Source organism: Nannospalax galili, unplaced genomic scaffold (genome assembly GCF_000622305.1).
Source record: "Nannospalax galili isolate Female #2095 unplaced genomic scaffold, S.galili_v1.0 scaffold280, whole genome shotgun sequence".
Taxonomy (NCBI): domain Eukaryota; kingdom Metazoa; phylum Chordata; class Mammalia; order Rodentia; family Spalacidae; genus Nannospalax; species Nannospalax galili.
The window spans coordinates 3,866,298-3,888,590 of record NW_008347808.1 but is presented as its reverse complement, the minus strand read 5'-3'; the positions used below and the strand labels follow the sequence as shown (position 1 = coordinate 3,888,590).

At 37.8% G+C, this 22,293-nt stretch overlaps 1 protein-coding gene across 1 annotated transcript in view; it reads left to right on the top strand.

Annotated features, from left to right (window-relative positions):
• The window catches only part of Ophn1 (oligophrenin 1), a 417,268-nt gene that overhangs the window by 346,905 nt on the left and 48,070 nt on the right, over positions 1 to 22,293 (top strand). Inside the window, exon 19 of the mRNA XM_008844367.3 lies at positions 11,152 to 11,311. Coding sequence (XP_008842589.1) covers positions 11,152 to 11,311 — 160 coding nt within the window. The remainder of the gene's footprint in view (positions 1 to 11,151; positions 11,312 to 22,293) is intronic.

The window sequence follows — 22,293 nt, the reverse complement described above, 5'->3', positions numbered from 1 at the left end:
TATATATATATATATATATGCTACAGAGTCCATTTAGTGGTTCTCATGTGTACATGTGTTTGGGACTGACTACTAGGGATTGGATAACCTATCAGGAGCTCATCCCCAGAGAAAACTGATTCTCCCTCTCTCAGCAACCACTGATTGCCTGTAGTTCTTCATGTAGAGGTGAGACCGTGTGAAATTTTCCCCATCCATGTTGGCATGTCAACTGGTGTTATTATTATGCATGTCTTGTTTAGGCAATCCAGTCATATTGTTGAGATTTCATGGGGGCATCATCCAGTAGTATTATTAGCAGTAATATAAATAAAACTTAAAATACATACCCATACACATTTCACAAGGAAGGAGAAAAAATGTAATTATATTAATTTTATCAGAAGCTAAGATGTATAAGAAAAGAGAGTTCTGGGTACAAAATTAAAGACAAAGATAAAAATATTATAATATTAAAGATAATGGGGAATGTCTCTGAATTCATGATTTAAAACAAAACAGAAGTGCCTTTTCACTGAATCAGCTATGAAATAATTCTAGGTGTAAACCAAGGTGTATACCAAGTCCCTAGTTGTTTCCAAATTGCATTCCTGTTTCAAAGAAACCAGAAAAGTATATATAAAAATGACTATTCCGAGCTTGGGGTAAGGAAATACAAATAAAAGGCGAGCACTGAATAAATTATACCACAAGGAAAGGAGCCTGCTTCAAAGGATTGACACCAATGACATTTGGGATACCTGAACATCAATATTTTCTAATAATACATTGAATAAGCAAAAGTTCATGGGGAACTTGGTAAAGAAACAAAAGGTCTTTATTATAGAAGAACAGCAACTAATAAGTGTGGGAGGAGTGACAGAAAAATCATTAGCTTGTAACTATACCACCCTGATTTAAGCACTAATCATAACCAAAAAGAATATTGAGGGACAGAATATTTGTATCATTTCAATGTTTTGCTCACAGGCTAATAATTACAAATAGACAGTGTGGATCTTTACAGTGCAGTTCTGTGACAAACACTGCTTTAAGTAATTGCTTGAAGTTAGCATTGCCAGTAATAGTATAAACTGACCCTGTATGTCTTCTGATTTGATAAATTCAGAAGTATAATGCATAAATTATGAAATGTATGTGGTAAAAATGTTAATCCCAGCACTCAGGAGGAAGAAGCAGGCAGATCTATGTAAGTTCAAGGCCAGCCTGGTCTACACAGTGAGTTCAGGCCAGCTGGGGCTACAGGGAGACCCTGTCTCAAAAAAGACAAAAGAAAAATGTTTACCCAGATTCAACTTAAGCTTCTCCAATGTACAGGAATTAAAAGGCTACAAAAACAGAGAATGCTTTACATTCTGTGAAACTGCTGACTTGGATTTAGCCAAAAACCCGGTATCATGGGAAAACAAGGTAGGGAGCCTAAGAAAGAAATACATTACATGAATTTTGATTTGATCCACAAGTGAAAACTAAGCTAAAAGACTTCTTTGACATTTGAGAAAATATTGGAGTACAGGTAATATATTATGTGGTTTGGAATTATCGTAAATTTTCTAATTCATGAAAATTATGTTGTAGTTTAGTAGGAAAATTTGCTTGGTCTTTGAATATGCATATTGATTCTTTAGGATTGAAACAATCTACTTGCATAGACTTCAGAAATAATAGAGAAAGCAACTGTGGCTAAATGTTCATTATTGAAGCTAGATTAGACTGCCTGAATGTCCACAGTACTCATCTTTGTCCTTCATCACTATAACAAAACACCTGAGCAACACAACTTAAGGGAGGAGATACTTACTGGGCTCACAGTTTCAGATCTATCAGTTCAGGGTAGAATGGGGGTGTGTGCATGACAAAGTGCTTCATATCATGGCGGCAGGAAGCAGAGAGAGAGAGAGAGAGAGAGAGAGAGAGAGAGAGAGAGGGAGAATGTCTGCTCTGGTGGGCTTTCTCCATTTTCCTCTTTTTATTCCATGCATGTCCCAAGCCTGTAAGATGCTGCCGCCCATTTTAAGAGCATGTCTCTCCACTTTAGGTAGTACTCTATGGAAATGGCCTCACAGAAACACCTAGAATCAAGTGTTATTATTTTCTCAGGTGCTTCTCACACAAATCAGTTGCTACTCAAAATTATTCATCATAGTATCACTCTTCCAAGTTTTTTTATATGTTTGAAAACCAATATAAATTAATGTTTTAGAAAATGTAAATTTTAAATTAGAGTTAGGCTGGATGTAGTCACACACACGCCTTTAATTCCAGCACTCAGAGGCAGAGACAGGTGGATCTCTGTGAGATCAAGGCTAGCCTGGTCTACATAGTGAGTTACAGGCCAGCTGGGACTACAGGGAGGCTCTGTTTTTTTTCTTTTTTTTTTTTTTAAAATGGGGTTAGTTTTATTTAGAAAATTTACACAGCCAAGAAAGAAAACTCACGTGCTTTCAAAATACATATAATTATCCTGTCTGCCAACTGTTGCTTTCATAGTGTATATGATGATTATATCTATGCCTTTGTAATGTGTTCCTGTTTCTCACCTGTTTCCTGGGTTAATGACAGACATAAACAAATAGACTTCAGCCAATTTGGAGTTCCCAGTTATTCAGGTCTTTTTGGTGCCTGTTGTTTCCTTTATTGAGAGATAGGAGATAATTAATGGTCACCTCTCCAGCAATCTCACAACTAGCACAGTACTACAGTGGAAACAAATGTCGCAGCTAATAATTAAAAAATTCTTCCATATGTTTATCAGTAAGACACAGAGAGTTGTGCAACCTGTTCTTGAAATTTAATGAAGTCCAATTTCTCTGTACTTTTAGATGCTTTGACAACATCTTTTATGAAAGTTTTACTTGAGGCAGATAAGAAAATATAGTGATATAATTGGAGCTGGGCAACAAAATTATATGGTTTAATGTGGAAATGTAAGATTCCTTTACAATCTTGGACTTGGGCTGCCATTCTAAATGTTCAAGGTATTAGGGTTATTGGATTCTTCTTTTGTTTTAAATAATAGTTCTGTCATTTCAAAAGCAGTATTGTGCATTGTAGGAATTAGAAAATATAGAGAAACAAAACACAAAACCCAACCTCCAACCTGTCTTCTTTTTTTATTTTTTTATTTTTTTTTGAGACAGGGTCTTCCTGTAGCCCCAGCTGGCCTGGAACTCACTTTGTAGTCCAGACTGGCCTTGAACTCACAGAGATCTGCCTGCTTCTGTCTCCCAAGTGCTGGGATTAAAGGCATGTACTGCCATGCCTGGCACCCAACCTTTCTTTTTTTAAAAAAAAATATTTATTTTTCATTTTATGTGCATGAGTGTATTGCCTGCATGTATGTAAGTGCACTCGTGTTCTACAGTGCCTGTGGAGGTCACAAGAGGGCATCAGATCCCCTGGAACTGGAGTTAAGGACAGTTGTTAGCTGCCAGGTGGGTGCTGGGAACTGAACCCGGGCCCTCTGCAGGAGAAGACAGTGCTCTTAACCACTGAGGCATTTTTCCAGCCCCCAAACCCAACCTTTCTCAATTCTAGCGCTGATTATAAATCTTTTGTGCATGTGTGTTTACGTATAGATATACACGTTTGTATTTTTCCTCCTTTATTGCTTGGAAGTTTCAAACATGTATATAATATATCTTGATGAAATCTACCCCTTATTCCCTCCCTTTACCTTTTTACCACTTTTCACTTCCAACTTCATTTGTCGTTTTTTTAAATTGAATTTTTGTGATTTGCATACAATATAATTTGATGATATTTAGATCCCCTCCCCCATACTCACCTCCCCTCACTCTTCCCCACCCCACCTAATTCAATGTACTATTTTTTCAAAGACACAGAGTCCACTTAATGCTGTCTGTATGTGCGTGGATTTCAGACCATCTACTGGAGCATAGGTAGCCTCTCATGTTCTCCATCCTTGAAGAAAATTGACTCTCCTTCCCCCAGCAATCATCAGTTGTCAGTAAGTCAACTAGGGGTAGAACTTCATGACCACCTGCCCCTTCCATATTGGGATTTTGTTGGTTTGATTTTTGACAGGTCATGTACATGCTGTCACACTTTGGAGAGTTCTTATGTGCAGCTGCCCTGTTGTGTCAGGGACACACTGTTTCACTATAGTTATCCCCCCGCCTCTGGTACTTACAATTTTTCTGATGATTCCTGAGCCTTGGGAGGATTCTAGAGATCCCATTTAGGGCTGGTCACTAAGCAGTTTCTTATTCTCTGCACAATGACCAGTTGTGGGTCTCTATGTTAATTGGCATCTATTGTTAAAAGAAGATTCTCTGATGAAGGTTGGGAGATGCACTAATATATGAGTAAACTGATAATTCATTAGGACATGTTTTAAATCTACATATATTTAGTAGAATGATAGTAGTAGGTTCTCCCTCAGGGCCTGTGACCTATCTAGACTCAGGTTCTTGGCCCCAATAATGGTGTGAAACATGGGTTCCATCTTGTGGAGTAGGTCTTAAATACAGTCAGAAAGTGGTTGGTTAGTCCCATAATATTTGTATCACTCTTGCATCAGTGGGCATATCTTGCTGGACTGGTCATTGTAGCTTGCAGGGTTCACATCTGGGTGTGATTGATCATTACATTTATGTTTTTTTAATTTTTTATTTATTATTTTTATTTTATGTGTATGAGTGTATTGCCTGCATGGATGTGAGAGCACCTGTGTCAGGCATTGCCGTGGAGGTCAGAAGAGGGCTTCAATTCCCCTGGAACTGGAGTTAAGGATGGTTTGTAGCTGCTATGTGGGTGCTGGGAATTGAACTTGGGTCCTCTGCAAGAGCAGTCAGTGCTCTTAACCACTGAGCCATCTTTCCAACCCCTATATTTGTATTTTTAATTAGATGAAAGTGTGATGTTCTTCAGCTTAACTTACCTTTTTTGATAGTCTCACTTAGGCTAGGATGATCTTGAATGTAGCTGAAAATCACTCTGAGGTCCTGATACTTTTACTTCTATCCTCCACATTCTGGGAAGATGTGTACCACCATGCTTGGCCTCTTCAGTTTACCTTATTCTACAATGTCTACCTTTCCTGACTATATTATCAGTTTCCTATTTAACTTTAAAAAGTACTCTTTATAGGTCTTTTTCTATCATCCAATGTGGTACCACATATTCTATCTCTCATGTCCTTTTCATCTCTTTAATTTACCTTTATTTTAATTCTTTAATTCATCCTGCTATTATGACATTGGTTTATCAATAAGACAATACCATTTATCTGCAGATTATTATTTATGAGTTTTTGTTTGTTAGAAACAACATCTCATTATATAGGCCAGGTTGACATCAAACAAGTGGTCCTCCTGTCTCTGCCTCCTGAGCGCTGGGATTATAGGTGAGCATTAACATACCTGGCTCCTACCTACTAGTTTTATTTACTTTCTTCATTGTCTTCTTTTCAGTCTGTTCCTTTACTGCTTGTATTTCTTTTAAAGTACAGGTTACCTCTAAAGGCTGAATGAATTCAAGTTAACTGGTTTTTAGCTAGGATTAACCATAGGTGATATTATGTATCTCATATTCCATGACATCTGAAGATGCATGGTATTGGTTGATCCACGTCACTGATGTTCACATCATCCTGTGCTATATTCTCCTCTCTGTCCATGTAAGGCTGAGTGTGTCTGTATAATATTCACAGCCAATCTCCAAATCTTTAACACATCTAGGCAATGATAGATCATTTTTTACCATCTGTCATGCTATTAACAAGGCCTTCAGTGTTGATTGGAGATTGTGTTAGTAAAATTTCCTTATAGCCCTTTGACTTTTTGTTAGTCTTTTCAATACAAATTAGTCACTCAGCGTATGCATGTATGGATTCGTGATTAGAATAGTACACTCATAAATGCACTAGAATACAGATGCAAACTAATGAATGCATATACAAAATTTCAACATCAGTTCTGAGGGTACTTTTCTCTTTCTGCATTCTGGATGTATCTTAGAATCAATGGTTGCTTAAAATTACTTTTGTTTGACAGTTTTGATGTAATTATCATAGTCTCTATAAGCATGAACTTGGTAATAGCTGCTATTACTGTAGTCATTTCAGTTAAATTGTAATTTTTCAGTTTATATCTAGAGTGTCTTCAAAATATTATATAATGACTTGAAGGTGGAATTATTTTTCTTTCTTACTGCTACATGAAATGGCTTGAAGTGGTTGCGTTTATAAAGTTTAGGACATTACACTATGTTGAAGACTATTAAGTAAATTACAGATAATATAATATACTAGTGGAGGAGCACTTTAAAGAGGGTACCATTCTTGGAGATCCTCACATTGGGCACCAGCTCTTTCTTGTTACTGGTTTTCCTTTTGAAGAAATTTGTATTATGCAAGATTTGTAGTATGTGTATACAAAAACAAAAACAAAATAAACAGCATAAGGAACTCTTGTTCCCATCACCCAGATTCGTCTTTGTCCTCCCCAGCATTCGTCCAAGTTCTAGCTCACTTTATCTTTTATATGCAATCCAGAAACTAAGCCTACAGTGTATGCATGTATGAGAATATCACAGGGAATAGATCCAATTTCTACAATTAATATTTACTAGTAATTATAAAATTTTGAGTAATCCAAAAAAATAAAAATAAAAAGGTGTCTAGCAATACAGGTGATGAGAAAAGCCCTGTTAAACAAATATCTTGAGGGCTGGAAAAATGGCTCAGTGGTTAACAGTGCTTACTGCTCTTGCAGAGGGCTGGAGATTGGTTCCTTGCTCCACATGGCATCTCATAATAGACTGTAACTTCAGTTCCAGGGTATCCAACACCCTCTCTGGCTTTTGTGGGCTCCTACATGCTCATGGTGCATATAAAATCACAGAGGCACACAGGTACACACACACACACACACACACACACACAAATCTTTTTTTAAAAAAAAACACCGTGAATGATAGCTCTTGCTCAGAAGAAATTCCTATTACCACTATTTTGAGATAATGTCTTAGAATTTCCCTTTTACATTACATTTCAAGTGTCCATATGTGCATGTGTGTGTGTGTGTGTGTAAGAAATAGATTTAATTTCATAAGAAATGCAAGTTCATTTTGTGCTTTTGTACATAAATTATATCACATAGTGTATCATTGCTCTTCAAACTACTTTTTTACTTATCAATGCATTTTCAGCATCATTCATTGCCTCTGTATATATGGTCATTCTGTGTTGCCCAGGCTGGCCTCAAACTCTTGAGCTCAAATGATTCTCTTATCTTAGCCTATCAAGTACCTAGGACAATAGACCTGGGCCATTGTGATCAGCTTTCTTCATCCTTTTTAGCTGCTGCATGGCCTTCTGAAGCATGAATGTAACCAGACTGTAATATTCCTCTAGTGAAGAATATTTAGATTGTATTTTTTCTGTTACTAGCAATAAACCTTATATATGTATGTTTATACACTTCCTTCAAGATAATCATGTGTGAGTGCATACATATAGTCTTTGGGTGTCAATTCTTCATTTCATTGTAATGTGATAAGCAAGTGTGACTATATCATGATTTTCATTTTGGGGAATTTGTTGACAGTTATTTTGTGGTTTACATATGGCAGATTTTTTGTGACAGGGCTACATATGACTGTATATTCTCTGATGAGAAGGAACCTAGTATCTGTTATAGGAATTCTTTTATAATTTTATTCAAGAGCTTTATCTTTTTTGGCTCTGTCAGTTTTAAAAGATGTACATTATAGTGTTTCTGCCCCCTCTTCCAAAATGATCCCTGAGCCCTGAGTTCATTGCCCTCTGTTGCATGAGGGGGCTTCATTGACGAGAGTTGAGAGATGCATTAGTATTCTCTCTACCCCTTGTTCTACTATGTTCCATCAGACTTAGGTGTAGAGGTTGCATTGTAGATCTGTCACTTAGGGTTGGGCATGTCACAGACACTTAATCTCTGTGTGTGACCAGCTGTGGAACTCTGTAATCATCTTCGTCTGTTGGAAAAGAAGCTTCTTTGATGAGTGGTGACTGGCATACTTCTCTGTAAATATAAGGATCCATATTTAGCACATAGTATGAAATTACATTTGTCTAGGGATATGACAGCCTTGGGGTTTTCTCTTAGATCTATGACCTCTCCAGCCATGTGTATTTGGCTATGTTTACAGTACCACACATGACCATATGGAAGTAGAATCTTACAGGCTCCTAGGACCTTGCTCATATGAACTTACAGCAATAGTGACAGCATGCACAAGACTCATGTAACTCAAGCAGACAAAAACCCAGCATAGAATTGTGGAAAAGGGCAGCAGGCCCAAATCTCAGTTGAAGAACTACTGGGCAGCTGATTACTACTGGGTGAGAAAGAGCTGATCATCTTTAAGGGAGTGACTCTAGGTAGGCTGACTAGACCCCCATGCCTGAACTTGCACTGTGGGATGTCAGGGGTCACTAACTTGACTTGATAGGCATTAACATACATGACAGAATGCATGAAATCCAGTGGGAGGGGGCTATGGGAAAGTGACAGTGCAGAAGGGGGTATAAAGATAATTAAGATAAAAAGTTTATAAAATAATATTAAGTTAAAAAAAGATTTAAAAACAAAAAAAAGATTTACATTTAAAAAATCTCACACATTGGGGCTGGAGAGATGGCCTCAGCAGTTAAGAGCACTGACTGCTTTTGCAGAGGACCCGGGTTCAATTCCCAGCACCCACATGGTGGCTACAAACCGTCCTTAACTCCAGTTCCAGGAGAATCCGAAGCCCTCTTCTGACCTCCACGGCATTGCACGACACAGGTGCACTCACATACGTGTAGGCAATACACTCATACACATAAAATAAAAATAAAAATAAATCTCACATGAAAAAATTTATACAGTTTGGGGTGTAGCTCAGTGATAGTGATAGAAACTTTGTGTAGTATGCATGAGGCCCTGGGGTTCATCCTTTGTACTGCAAAAGGTATATAGCAAGAGAAGAGAGGACATGTGCAAAGAAATCACCCTGAGTTTCCCCTGAAGGCCAAGAAGGAGGAACGTCCTAAATGGGACAGCAGGAACCTCCTGCAAATAAACACAAGGGAGCTCAGCTTAAGATTCTCCCATGGAAGCTTCTATTCCTCAGGAGAAATTAGAGAAGCAGAAGTAAGATGCCGTGAGACATTGGTTAGACTTAATACCAGTCTTGCCGCGTATTTGCAAATTGTGACATTATTAGTGATTGAGTGCTTTACCCTGGGCACTTTGGCCCTTCCTGAGCAAAACACTCTGCTTTTTGCAGTTGTGAAGATTCAGTGAACTGCTGGGACACTGAACAAACCTCAGTTCCTTTCAGAGCTCACAAAAGGAGATGAGTGTTCTTGCTGAGTCACTGATTGTTTAGCCATTCCAGATCACTTGGTGGCAGCATGGAGATGCTTTTCTATTTTAATAACTGAATTCTGTCACTAAAGAATAAATGTTAATTGCGGAGGCACTTAAATTGTTGAAAGGGACTGATCAGCAGCCAGCAATATCAAAAGCCTGAATGTTGGCAGCTCATTACCATCTGAATGGCACCCAGCCTTTGTTAGGGACTTAAGAGACTTTATTAAGATTGGTCCAAGGAGTCTGTCCCCTACAATTATCCACTTAGTGTCAAGAACTTGCCTGTTGATGGGTCAGTCTCTCAGAAGCCTTGGCTTGGGTGGGTTTGCGGCATTAGTGTTTTGAGTCTGCAGCTGGCTTGCCCCTAGTTCTAACCTCTCCACCCCCACACCAAACTGGCCAAAAAAGGCCTCCTGCCTTTCACTTGCTGCCTCTAGTAGTTTAAAAGAGCACGAGAGGAGTTCAGTTCCTTTAAACATAATTAATTAGTACCTGCTGTGTGCCAGGAACACACTTGGAAGCTGTCTACCACCTAGTAGAAGAAGCAGATGATTAAACAGAAAATTACAATTCATTCTGATTTCCAGTAGTATTCGTTAAGATGAGGACTGTGAGCTATGGTTGCCTGCCTGGAAGGAGGTGTCACCTAAAGTGAATCTCCAGGAACTGCATTCTTGGGATATGGGGAAAGGGACATTCAAGGGAGTGGGGTTAACATAAGAGAAAGATAGGAAGATCTGTCTGGAACAACAATGATGTGGCCAGAAAACCCTAATCAGTTTGGTATAACGTGTTAAAGGTTACCAGTACTCAGGATCCTCCTAGAGAGATTAGAGCAGCAGGTATTCCAGGGTGATGGTCTCATGCTGATGCAGGGTCACACTATTTATTCTCTCTTACTCTGAAGTAAACACAAGTGGGAAAACTGAAGCTCAGAGAAGTTGGAGTAACACTCTGCTGCGCAGCTGGGGAGTGGCAATGTTGGGATTCAAACCCAGATCAACTTCAGAAACTAGGCTGTGCATAGAGATTAGAAACAGGGGCTGGGGCTGGAGAGATGGCTCAGTGGTTAAGAGCACTGGCTACTCTTGCAGAGGACCCAGGTTCGATTCCCAGAACCCACATGGTAGATAACAACCATCTGTAACTGCAGTTCCAGGGGAATTCGATGCCCTCTTCTGACATTCGCAGGCATTGCAGAACACAGGTACAGGCAAAATGAGACAAGTTACAGAAGGCTACTTAACTTTTTAAAGAGCTTTGACCCTCTTCTATAAGTGACAGCTGCTAATGGGAGTGACTAGAGATCTGACAATCAGGTTACAGGACCTACTCAACAGCCAGCTGATTTTGATTCCAGGAAGGTCCTTTCCCTTCTATGTTTTATAAGGAAAAAAAAAAGTAATTTGTGGTAGTAGCAAAGTCCTCTACCCCGAACTGCACCCCTCAGCTTTGCTGTTCTTCAGGCCTGCCATTTTCCTTGCCACAAGTGTTCTGTGCCTTCCCGCCTGCCTCTCCACACCCTTTCCTATCTCCACAGTAATCTCCTAACTCCTTCAAGGTTGCTAACTTACTTCCTGTGTGTCACCTTGACTCCTAATCATACTATTGTGTGTTGCTTGCTAATTCTCTCCACTGTAGTTTTTTTCTTCCATGTATGCTTTAGGCCTCTCCTTTCCTTCTACTTTTTGGCTTGTCTTAGGTCTTTTAGCACTTAGCATAGTCTTAGTCACAAAGGGAGGAAGTTACTGAAACAAACATTTTCACCATTTTATTTCTCTTCTGGCAGTGTGTGTGAACACAGCAAAGAGAATCTCATGACGCCTTCCAATATGGGGGTGATCTTTGGGCCCACACTGATGAGAGCCCAAGAGGACACCGTGGCTGCTATGATGAACATCAAATTTCAGAACATCGTGGTAGAAATCCTGATTGAACACTTTGCCAAGGTAATCCTTTTCTATCCTTGATATCTTCCCTCCAAAGAAGTGACAGCTGCCCCATGTGCCTTTTAATCTGTCTGTCTCTCTCTTTCTTTCCATTTTTTCTTCCTTCCTTCCTTTTTTAAAAACAGGATCAGGCTATATAGCTTTGGCTGGACTAGTACTCCATTATGTAACCCAAATTGACTTTAGGACTTGTAATCTTCCTGTCTTACCCTCCAGACTACTGGAATCACAAGCATGTGTCACCACACCCAGCTGTGTGTCTTCCTATTTGGTTCAAATGGACAGTCACAAGAAATTCCATTGTGATACATGATTTTCTTTTAAAGATCTATGGATTGAAACTATAGCCTTGTGCATTCTAGGCAAACAGTTTACCATTAATCTATACACTCAGCCTTATTTTACTTTTTACATAGAGAGGGTCTTATTAATTTGTCCAATCTAGACTTGAACTCAGTATGGCTTGAACTCAATATGCCTTGAAGTTATTCTGCTTCAGCCTCCCAAGTACCTGGGGTCATAGGCTTGTACCACTAAGCTTGGCCAGAAGGGCATGTAACAGTAAATCTAACTTGATATTTCATACATTTAGCAACTGTTGCTTGAGCATATGCTGTTTTACTATTAAGCATCATAGTAGATGCTGGGAATATTAAAGAAGAAACGGCCAATGTCTGGTTTTAAGAAGTTAACCATGTAGCATGGACATAGATATATAAGCAGAGGAAAAGGACAGGGATGAAGGTGATGTCTGCACAATGAAACTATAGAGTAGAAGTGATGGATATCCTTGTTGATCACCAAATCCATGACTGACACCCCTGAAACAAATAACAGATTAACAAGAGAAAAGAATACAAATTTATATGATAAGTTTTATATGCCTTGAGAACACTCCAAAATGAAACTCTCTCCCTCAAATAGGTAAACTTATACAGTTTTTAAGTTTGATGAAGAAGTAGATAGTTCTGGAGAAATGTGATTACAGAACAAAAGGGTCTGATATGCTAGAGCCAGGTGACTTGGCAAGGCTTGCTCGTTTAGATACTTTTTGGCGTTTTTGTACCTTTGAGGATAGAGATGGTTGTTTTCTCCAGGTACCTCTGGAATTTAAGTTAAGGAAAAGGTCAGAATTCTTCTGTGGCCTGCTTCAGGGAAAAGGGCAGAAGAAGGTCTGAGAACCCTTAGTTTTGCTGTTTCTTCAAATGTCGGTTTTCTATATTTCAGAATAGCAAGTCTTGAATTCCATCATAATCATAAATAAATCAATATTTTAATATTTTAAATAACATCTCATTTCAAAAGTTTTTGAGGTGGCATATTTAATATGGTATATAAGGTATAAGGTAGTATGCATTATAATTGGGTCAAATGAAAAAAAACCAAAACAAAGGGAAGCAGAAAAATTAACCCAGTAATGTCATTAGTGCAAGAAATGCTTATTAACAAGTCTTGTATACTTGTCACAGGTATCTTCCATTTTAAGAGCTTTTTAGCCCTCCTTGGGAAGCTTTATTCAATAAGAACTTTGTTTGGAGTATGGACTCTGATGTAGTCTGGGCCTAGCCACAGCTCAAGTACAAGCTTGGCCACTTTCTTTCTGAAAGGTAGGATACAGGCTGAGCTGATGACCCTGAACACAAATATACCATGGCTCCAACACAAGAGATGTATATTTATTCATGGTAAAATAGTCCGTCAAGAAGGTCCAGAGCTGGTAAGGTAATGTGGCATGATCAGGATTCCTTGTTCTTCCTTTATTGCTGCTCTGACAACCCTAACATTCTGCTTTCATCTCCATAGTCATTTATCTTCTGTGTTCTAGCAGGTGAAAGGATGAAAGACAGAAGTAGTTATTATAACTCTTTCCTTTAAAGTTATAATCTGGAAGTTACACATAACTTTTGTTTACATGTCATTTTCCATAATTTAATCTAGCAATGGTAAGTTGTAAGAGAGGTATAAAAAAAAGTACAGAGTTTGCTTGTGTCTTTGTTGGTGTTGTTTGAGGCAGGATCTTGATACATAGCTCAGACTGGCCTTGAAGCCTCCCCAGTGCTGGGATTACAGGCATGTGCCACCATGCTTATCTGTTGTAGGACACTATGTCTGGGGAGATATGAATAAACTTCTCTTCACCCTGATAGGGGAATCAACGACAGATCCAAGTATACCACCAAAATCAGTTTGGTGAACCAATGAGTTTTAATGTGGTTACTTTCAGGAGTATGGATGAGGGGTTACTTACAGTAGCAGAAATGACTCAAAGGCAGCTCTATCACCAAAAGGCCACGCCAGAATCCCTGACAGCTCAGGAAAGCAGGAAACCTGGAATGCACTGCACAACCTGCAGTCAGGTCAACAATTTGGAGAGTATCTTCTCCAGGTAGCTCACTTGGTCTGAGTTTCTTGTAGGCAGCAGGCAGCTCGGCTGGTCTCTGTTTCTTCCAGGCAATTTGGCTGATACGCCTCTTCTTGGTAGCTTGACTGGTCTGAGAGTTACTCATCAGTCCTTACTGCTTTTATTTGCAAAGGGAAGAAGGAGGTCTAGTGAATCTGGTCAGTTGCAGGGCCTTCCTGAAGCTATTGAGTTGTTTACTTTTTGAGCTTAATGAGCTTCCCTCCAGGATAGAGTGTTTCTCCTCCACTTAGAACACCCTGCTTCTTAAGGAGCCTCCCTCCCAGACGGAATGTCTTATCTGTGAAAAAATTGCTATACAACACTGGCTCAGGAAGGTATAGTCTTTATTTAGTCCAGCACATTTCCAGCTAAGACTTAAAGAAAAAAGGGAGACTGCATGCCAGGAACTAGTATTCTCTGCCATATTATAGTATTATAGTTACATTTTTTTCCAGCAGAAGTTCAAGAATGATTATAAATACCTATGTGATAGCCATATGCCCAAAGTTATTTCTTTCAGAAGTGGTAGAACAGGGTAATGAATGCTAAGATGCAGTTAGATAGGAGAAATAAGTTCCATTGCACAAAAGGGTGACACCCTACCAGCTCTGAACCTTCTTGATGGACTATTTTACCATGAATAAATAAACATCTCTTGTGTTGGAGCCATGGTATATTTCTGTTCAGGCTCATCATGTAGTTATAAGTGTACCCCGTAAATATGTATAATTATTATGCATCAACTAAGCTTTTAACAAGAGTTATCCTGGTTAAGAGTCAAAGTACTTAATCATTGTGCACTGCTGCATCAGTGGTCATGATGTAGTGACAATTTTAGAAGGCATTTTCGACTTATCAAGAAGGATAGTTGCAAAGAAGTGTGTGGGATTTGTTAAGTACTGCATTAACTAGGGTTCTCCAGAGAGGCAGAACAAGTAGAATATGCATATGGGTGCCTGATAGGAGATTTACTAAGGTTTACATATTTGTAGTAGCAGAGAAGTAGCTTAGGCCATCTGTGGGATGGAGACTCTGGGATACCAGTGACATGCCTCAGCCCAATTTCAGAAACCTCAAAACCAAGGAATCCATAGTGTAACTCCTCTTAGGCAGAAAGGCTAAAGATAAGAGGAAACTGGAGTGGGAGGCGCTGGTATAAGAGCAGGCATCCAAAGATCAGTGGGCCTAGAGACAAAACAAAATTCTGGCTCAGAAATTAGTCTTCTGTATTTCTATGGCCCCAACTTACCAAATGGATTCTGTCCTCATGGAAGATAGATCTTTCTTATGTGGGCCATTTAGACTCACATGGTAACCTCTTCTGGTAACAGCTCAGCCCCACTCCCAGTAATCACTCTAGCTATTCCTTAATCCAATCAGGCTGGCACTTTAAAATTAGGCACCACAGATTCTAAAGGTGAACAAAAAAAGAAATAGGGAAAAAAATTCAAGAGTATGACCCAGTGTGAACAAACTTCCAAAGCCTAAAACTGTATTATTGGAACATGGAATGGAAATAGGAGCAGCAAGATATGACATTGGAGGCAGATAGGATCAAGCCCCCTGCCAACACTTGAGTGCCTAGTTAATGGGTTTGGAATGTATGAATTTTCTCCTGCCTGTACTAGGAAAACATTGCTTAAGAGTAGAATAGTACTAGAGTCAGACCTATGTTCAGGAGGCCATATTTAGGTTGTAGTATGAGGATAGATCATGGGGGGGGGCTTTAATCTGAAAATAAAAGTATTTTAGTCAGAGTTAGAACAGTGAGAAGAGGAACAGGAAGGCAAAAGCAGAAGGAGTTGGGGATTGGAAATGAGAGATGTAAGAGGGAGGTTTCTGATTCTTAGATGTCTATTTGGCTAAGTGAATGCAGCCATTTTTCTTAGTATAAAGAATATAGAATGAATGGAAAAGTTTTAGGGAGATGAAGAAAAGCTCATTTGGAAGATTAGATTTGAAATTTCTGAAAGCAAGCAAGCAGGGCATTTGGTTATATGATTTGAAAGTAGAGGTCAGTGGACTTTTGCTTAAGTGACTGAATAGTAAACATTTTAGACTTTTGAGGCCACAGAGCTGTGCCACAACTGGTCAAGGCTGGCTATGTAGTAGGGAAGCAAACATACACACACACACACACACACACACACACACACACACACACGTGCACGAGAATGGGTTCAAAGAGCGAACACAGAAGTAGTAAGGCCTTAAGACCCACTGGGAACATTTTGACTTTTCCCTGTCCATAATAGAAACTGAGTTTCCAGCAGGAGAGTGACATGATTTGACTTATTTTTCATGGGAATACTATAGCTACTATGGGAAAAATAACTACAATAACTGTAGTGGACAAAAGTGGAAGTAGGAAGACTAATTAGGAGTGTACTAATGTAATAGTATACTTAAGATATGATTATACCTTAGATGGGGGTGGCAACAATGGAGATGGTAAAAAGTGGTCAAATTCTAAATACATATATATATTTACATATAATATTTTTATTAGTTCTTGGAGATGTATTTTATTTATATTTACCCCCTTCTAAATCTAGTTTAAAAGGCCAAGCCAGCAGAAAGTGCTGACAAATCATTCGTGAAGTATGGGAGACAAAAAGAATATTTCTGAGCAGATCTCCGGTGTTTTTAATTTTTAAAAAATCTGAGCAGTTTGAAGAATTAAGTTGCCATGTATTGAAATGGATAGAGCCAAGGGAAGAGCAATTTGAAAGAGAAGAGCAGGATTTGATTTGAGACACATTATGTGAGCTATGCCTATGACACACCAGAGGTCAGCGAAGGGAGAAGAGGGTTAGAGAAGTAGAGTTGGCCTTCAATAGCATAGAGGTAACAGCTGTAGCCATGTGAGTGAAGAGTACTGTTGCCTAAAGAATACTTACTGCAAAAGTGTTTTACCAAGGATTGAAATCTAAAGTGACAATCTTTGAAGGGTAAGTCGAAGAAACCATAAAACAGGTCGAGAAGAAATGGTCACTGGCAGGAGCACTTATAGGTCGGGACTAGTAGATTTCTGGAGAAGAGAGAGTTTTAGAAAAGAGTGGACCAAGACATTTCATGTAGGATAGCACTGAAAAGTATTTACTGTTTAAAATATTTTCTAATTTAGAAAGTAAAACCTTAGAATTATACAGTGAGAAACAATTCCTTACCTATGCCAGCTTGTGTTTCTAATCTAATAGTTTCTTGTTTACCATTTAGGAAATGAAAAAAGGACACAGATTCACATACACATGCATCATTCCATTTATGGATTTTTAATTTTAATATATACCATTTTAATAATATACCATTATTAGATTTTTGTAAGATAAACTGAACTTTTGTATTTGATGAAAGCATATCTCACATCACTAGGGTAGCAAAAAAAAAGTGCTGTGACAACTGGTTAGCCATTTAGACAAAGGGAAAATTAAAGCCACATCACATACCATACCTAAAAATAAACTCCAAATGGAACACAGACCTAAATGTAAAGCTAGAAACTACATGCTTATGAGAAGAAAACATGGATGGACTAGAGACCCTTCTTTAACCTCAGTGTAAAGAAAGGCTTTCTAGTTATATTGTAATATTTTCACAATGAAGTAAATAACAATTGATTAATTGGTTTACATAAAAATAAAAAATATTTGCATACCCAAAACATCATTAGAAGCTCAAAAAGATAAGCTGGGAAGAAATATTTGCAACACATATCAAAGGTTTATAACCTTAACATATAGAGAGCTCTTACAAATAGAAGGATTTCGATAGAAAAAAGGGAGAGGACATGAACAAATGGTTCATAAAGAAGATATAGCCCTTAAACATAAAGCAATGTTCAAGGTCACTTAAAATTGCACAAATATAAGTTAAATTAACACTCAGATAATTACTTTTCACTTAATGGTTCTATAAAAATTGCACAAATATGACAATATAGTTTATTGATGATACAAGAGGAAAACAAGAATTTTCATCTAGCACTTGTGGAAATGGAAATTGATATGATTGTAGTGGAGGTAAATTTGGCAATAGCAAACAAAATTAAAAATGCATTGAACTTTGGCATTTACATTCTACTTTTAGGAATCTTCCCTGAAGATACATTTTCAACAATACCAAAACAATGCAGGTACAGTGCTTTTGGGAACAGTTTTGCCGTTTTTCAGTAGGTTAAATATTTAAGCAGTTGTCATACAACCCAACAGCAATTAAACTCTTAGCTGTGTACCTAAGGAAAATGGAAATATGTGCTTAAACAGGGAGTGTTTCATATATTCATAATACCACTAATCATAATGGTCAAAACATAGAAATTGTCCAAATGTCCATCGAATAATGAATAGGTAAACAAATGTGCAATTGAATAATATTCATCTAGCATGAGGGATATACTGATATGTGTTATAATATTGGCGAATCTTGAAAACATTATGCTTAGCAAAAGAAGAGAGACATCAGAAATAAGGGACCATATATTTTAGGGTTACATTTATATTGAACTATCTAGAATAGGCAAATCCATAGAAATAGAAAGCAAGTTGTGAATTCTAAGGTATTGGAAAATGGGAAAACTGGGGGTGACTACTTTAAGGGCATGGGATTTCTTTTAGGGTGAGGAGGAAGTTCTAAAAACAAATAATGTTCATTGCATAAGATTGTGAGTATACTTAATTATACATTGGCAAATGAATACAATGGTAAAATTTATGTGTATTTTACCAAAAATATTTTGTGATATTGTTTTAATTATAAAATACCTAAATGATTTTACATATGGGAATGGTTGACTTAATTGGTTCATTCGCATGATGGAGATATTAAAAAAATGAGAAAAGACATTTGCTTCTAGACAACTGGAATACATATACGTTTCCCTATTCTTTAACTGATTCCAACTAAAACCAGGACACTATTTATAAAAACAATTTCAGAGGATTCTGAAAAATGGACAAAAGCTGGCAGACTGGCTAGGGACTTTGGGAATGGAGAAATGATACTGCTATGAATCATTTGAATTACATTTTTTGCCTAATAATACCAAATTTCTTATTGTAGACAATGAAATCCTTAAAATGCCAATGATTGCAGACCAAAATTCTCTTCATAAAAGCTTGCTGTCTCTAGTCATGAGGCCTTGGGAGTGGTAGCAAAACAATCCACGGGTATTTTAGATGATAACCTTTGTACTGCAGCCAAACATTGCAGAAAAATATCATAGCCCCACTCCCACCTCTCCTAGTGAAGGCCAAGTTCAGATCTGAATTTTTATCTTTGGCAGCCTGTAGCAAGGCATCTGCACTCCCTGTTGGCATGGTGTCAGAAAAGGCCAAATGAGGAACTGGAGTTTTGTTGCCACCTGGTACAATGGAGATATCCTCCTCTAGTCCCCATGGTGTCAGTGGAGACCATGTGAAGTGTCTGCACTCACATGTCCATTTAGAATTGGAATAGTACCAGAAGAGGTCTGAAGTTTTACCACCACAAAGTAGTAACAGGTTTCTCGACAGCAGTGACAGTGGTGATCATATGGGAGCAATAAAGAGACGTCCCTTGGCCTCAAGCCTGGGTAGTTTGAGCAAGGATCTAGCAAGGAGCTTAGGCTCCCTCTCATGCCTAGCAGCAAGTTCTTCTTCCCTTTCATTTGGATGTCAAGTGAACACCAAGGCCAAAGCCTGGACTTCAGTCTCTCCTGGTAGAAGTGAGGCAGGACTCCTCCCCTGTGGTGGCACTGTTGGAGCAAGCCCATTTATCAAAGGAGATTTATATAAGATGCAGCTCTCATCATATTCCAAAGTTGAGCATTAGCTGAAAATACTTTGTCAACCCAAGAATCAGACTTATGTCAACATGAATGAGAAAATACCATAAATAGACAGCACCAGGATGGCACAGATGTTAATTATCTGACAAAAGATTTAAAGCAACAGCCATAAAAATTAATGAGTAATTAGGAATACATTTGAGACAAGTGAAGAATATTTAAATGCCAGGTGTGGTGATGCACATCTGTAAATTCCAGCACTTATGAGGCTGAGGGAGAAAGGTTTTAAGTTCAAGACAGTAGCTAGACCTTATCTCAAAACACAACAACAACAAACCAGAAAAAAAGATGAAGAAAACAGCCATAGTAACAACAACAACAACAACAACAACAACAACAACAACTAAATGAGAATTCCAGAACTGAAAGATGTATCAGTAAGTAAAACTGGAAAAAAGGCGGCGTATGGGCACAACTCTTCTTTGAAGAGGACAGAGGAAGGAATCGGTAAACTTGACGATAAAACAGAATTTACCCAACCTAATTTACCAGAAGCTGAGAAAATTGTTGGTAGTGTATCTACCTTCCAAAGAATGCCTAAAGGAAGTTCTCTAAACAAAAAGCAGAGAGAAAAGGATGGAACTTTGGGCTGTCAACATGGCATAATGAAATGGCTTAGAGGGTAAAGGTACTTGCTACTAAGTCTGACAACCTACATTCCATTCCTGGGACCCACATATTGGAAGAAGACAGCCAACTCCCCCAGCTTGTCCTTTTACCCCCAGGCAAGCACATGTGCTGTGGCATGTGTGCACCCACATACATACATATTCACACAATAAATAAACAAACAAATAAATAAATAAATAACAAAAAAGGAGAGAATCTTGAAATATGAAATAGCAGAAGAATGAACAATGGATGCAGAATTATGAGTAAATGCAATACACTTTCCTCATCTTGAGTTTTCTCAAGTATGTTTGATGCTTACAACAAAAAATCATATGTGACTCCCTATGAGTCTGGATGAACTATATTAGAGCATGTATTATAACAGTGGCAAGCGTAAAAATGTCAAAGGAGGAATTTTTGTATAGTTTGGTTAAATAGGTAAAATGTCAAAATTAGTAATCTGTGATAAGTTGTATAATATCTAAAGCAAGCACTAAAAAGAATTCAGAGGGTGTAACTTAGTGGTAGAGACCTCGGCTAGCATGTGTAAAGCACTGGGTTTGATACTTAGTACCTGCCACAATTCAAGGAGGCATCATAATCCTAAAGTGTACCCACCAAACTACAAATTTCAAAATATGTGACATAAAATTTTGTATAAATATAAGCAATATTTATATGATATCAAAAACAGAAAATTAGATACTACAGAACTGAAACAATCAACATCCTTCCTGCACATACATGCAAAAATCCTTAATGACATGTTAGTAAAAATATGTTTTTTGTTGTTCTTTCAAAACCAGTTATCCACTGTTTGAATAATCTAAAGAAAGCAAAATCATATATTCATTGAGAAGAGTAATTTTGAACATACAAACTAAGACTGTGTGCAGTATCTTCATTTTTGTTTAAAAATGTTAAAAATAAATCCTATGGGCAGCATCTTATTATAGTGAAGTACTTTCCCCTTAAAATTGAGAGCAAGGCAAGGATACTCTGTCTCACCATTGTGGTTCAGCATAGTAATAGAATTTCTACTCATATAATTGGTAAAGAAAAAGAAATAAAACATATTATATAAGTCAATTTTCCCTTACAAAATATAACAAAATACTTGGGTCTGCATATTGTATGTGAGAAAGAGGAGTTCACAGTTCTGGAGGCTCAAAAGCATGATGCCCACATGTATTAACTCTGATGATGGCCTGTTGACTGTATCACACATAAAAAGAAAAAAAAAAGTAGCAAGGAATTTATTTTTTATAAAGGCTCCACAAACTTCCATGGACTAATTAGGAGAATTATCAAGCTTATAGGAGACAAGAACAATATGAAAAATCAGGAACGGCGTACATAAGGGACACAACAAAACAAAAATACAATACTATTTGCAGTCACTCTAAACAAATGAAATGCTTGAATGTTAAGACTAACAAAGTATTTGTTGGTGTTACATGCTAAAAATTACAGAATGCTGACAAGGGAATTCATAGAAAATATAAGCAAATTGATAAGAGACATAGTGTGCTCATTGAATAGAATACTCAGGGTGTTAATAAGTTTAAGACAGTATCAAAATTCAGCCAAACAATTTCTGTAGATAGAGACAAGATTATAATGTTGAACAGGAAAATATAAAAGGAACTCTAAAAGCTAACATAATTTGAAAAGGAACAAAGTGTGAAGTATTATTGATATCAATGCTTATGGTATTCACTAACCAAGACAGTATGCAGTTGGTAGCAGGATAGACACAGATGAATGGAACAGACTAGAGAGTGCACAAATAATACCACGAAGTTTGAAGAAATTATTTTTTCACAAAAATACAGAAGTGGTCAAGGGTGCAGCTCAGTGGAAAAGCATTTGTCTAGCATGCCTCAGGCCCCAAGTTCAATATCCCAGCACTGCAAAAAAAAATTTTAGGGGAAGTAGGATAGGCTTTTCAGTAAACTGTACTGCGGTAGTTGCATATGTATTGATTATGGAAATGAACCTCAACTTAAATTTGATAGCACACACAAAATTTAACTCAAAATGATTTATACAAGAGAAACAAAATACAACATAAAACCAAAAAATGGATTGTTCAGTTGCATGCAAACTTTACAAGGTAGCACAGAAGAAAGTTTTCAGGCC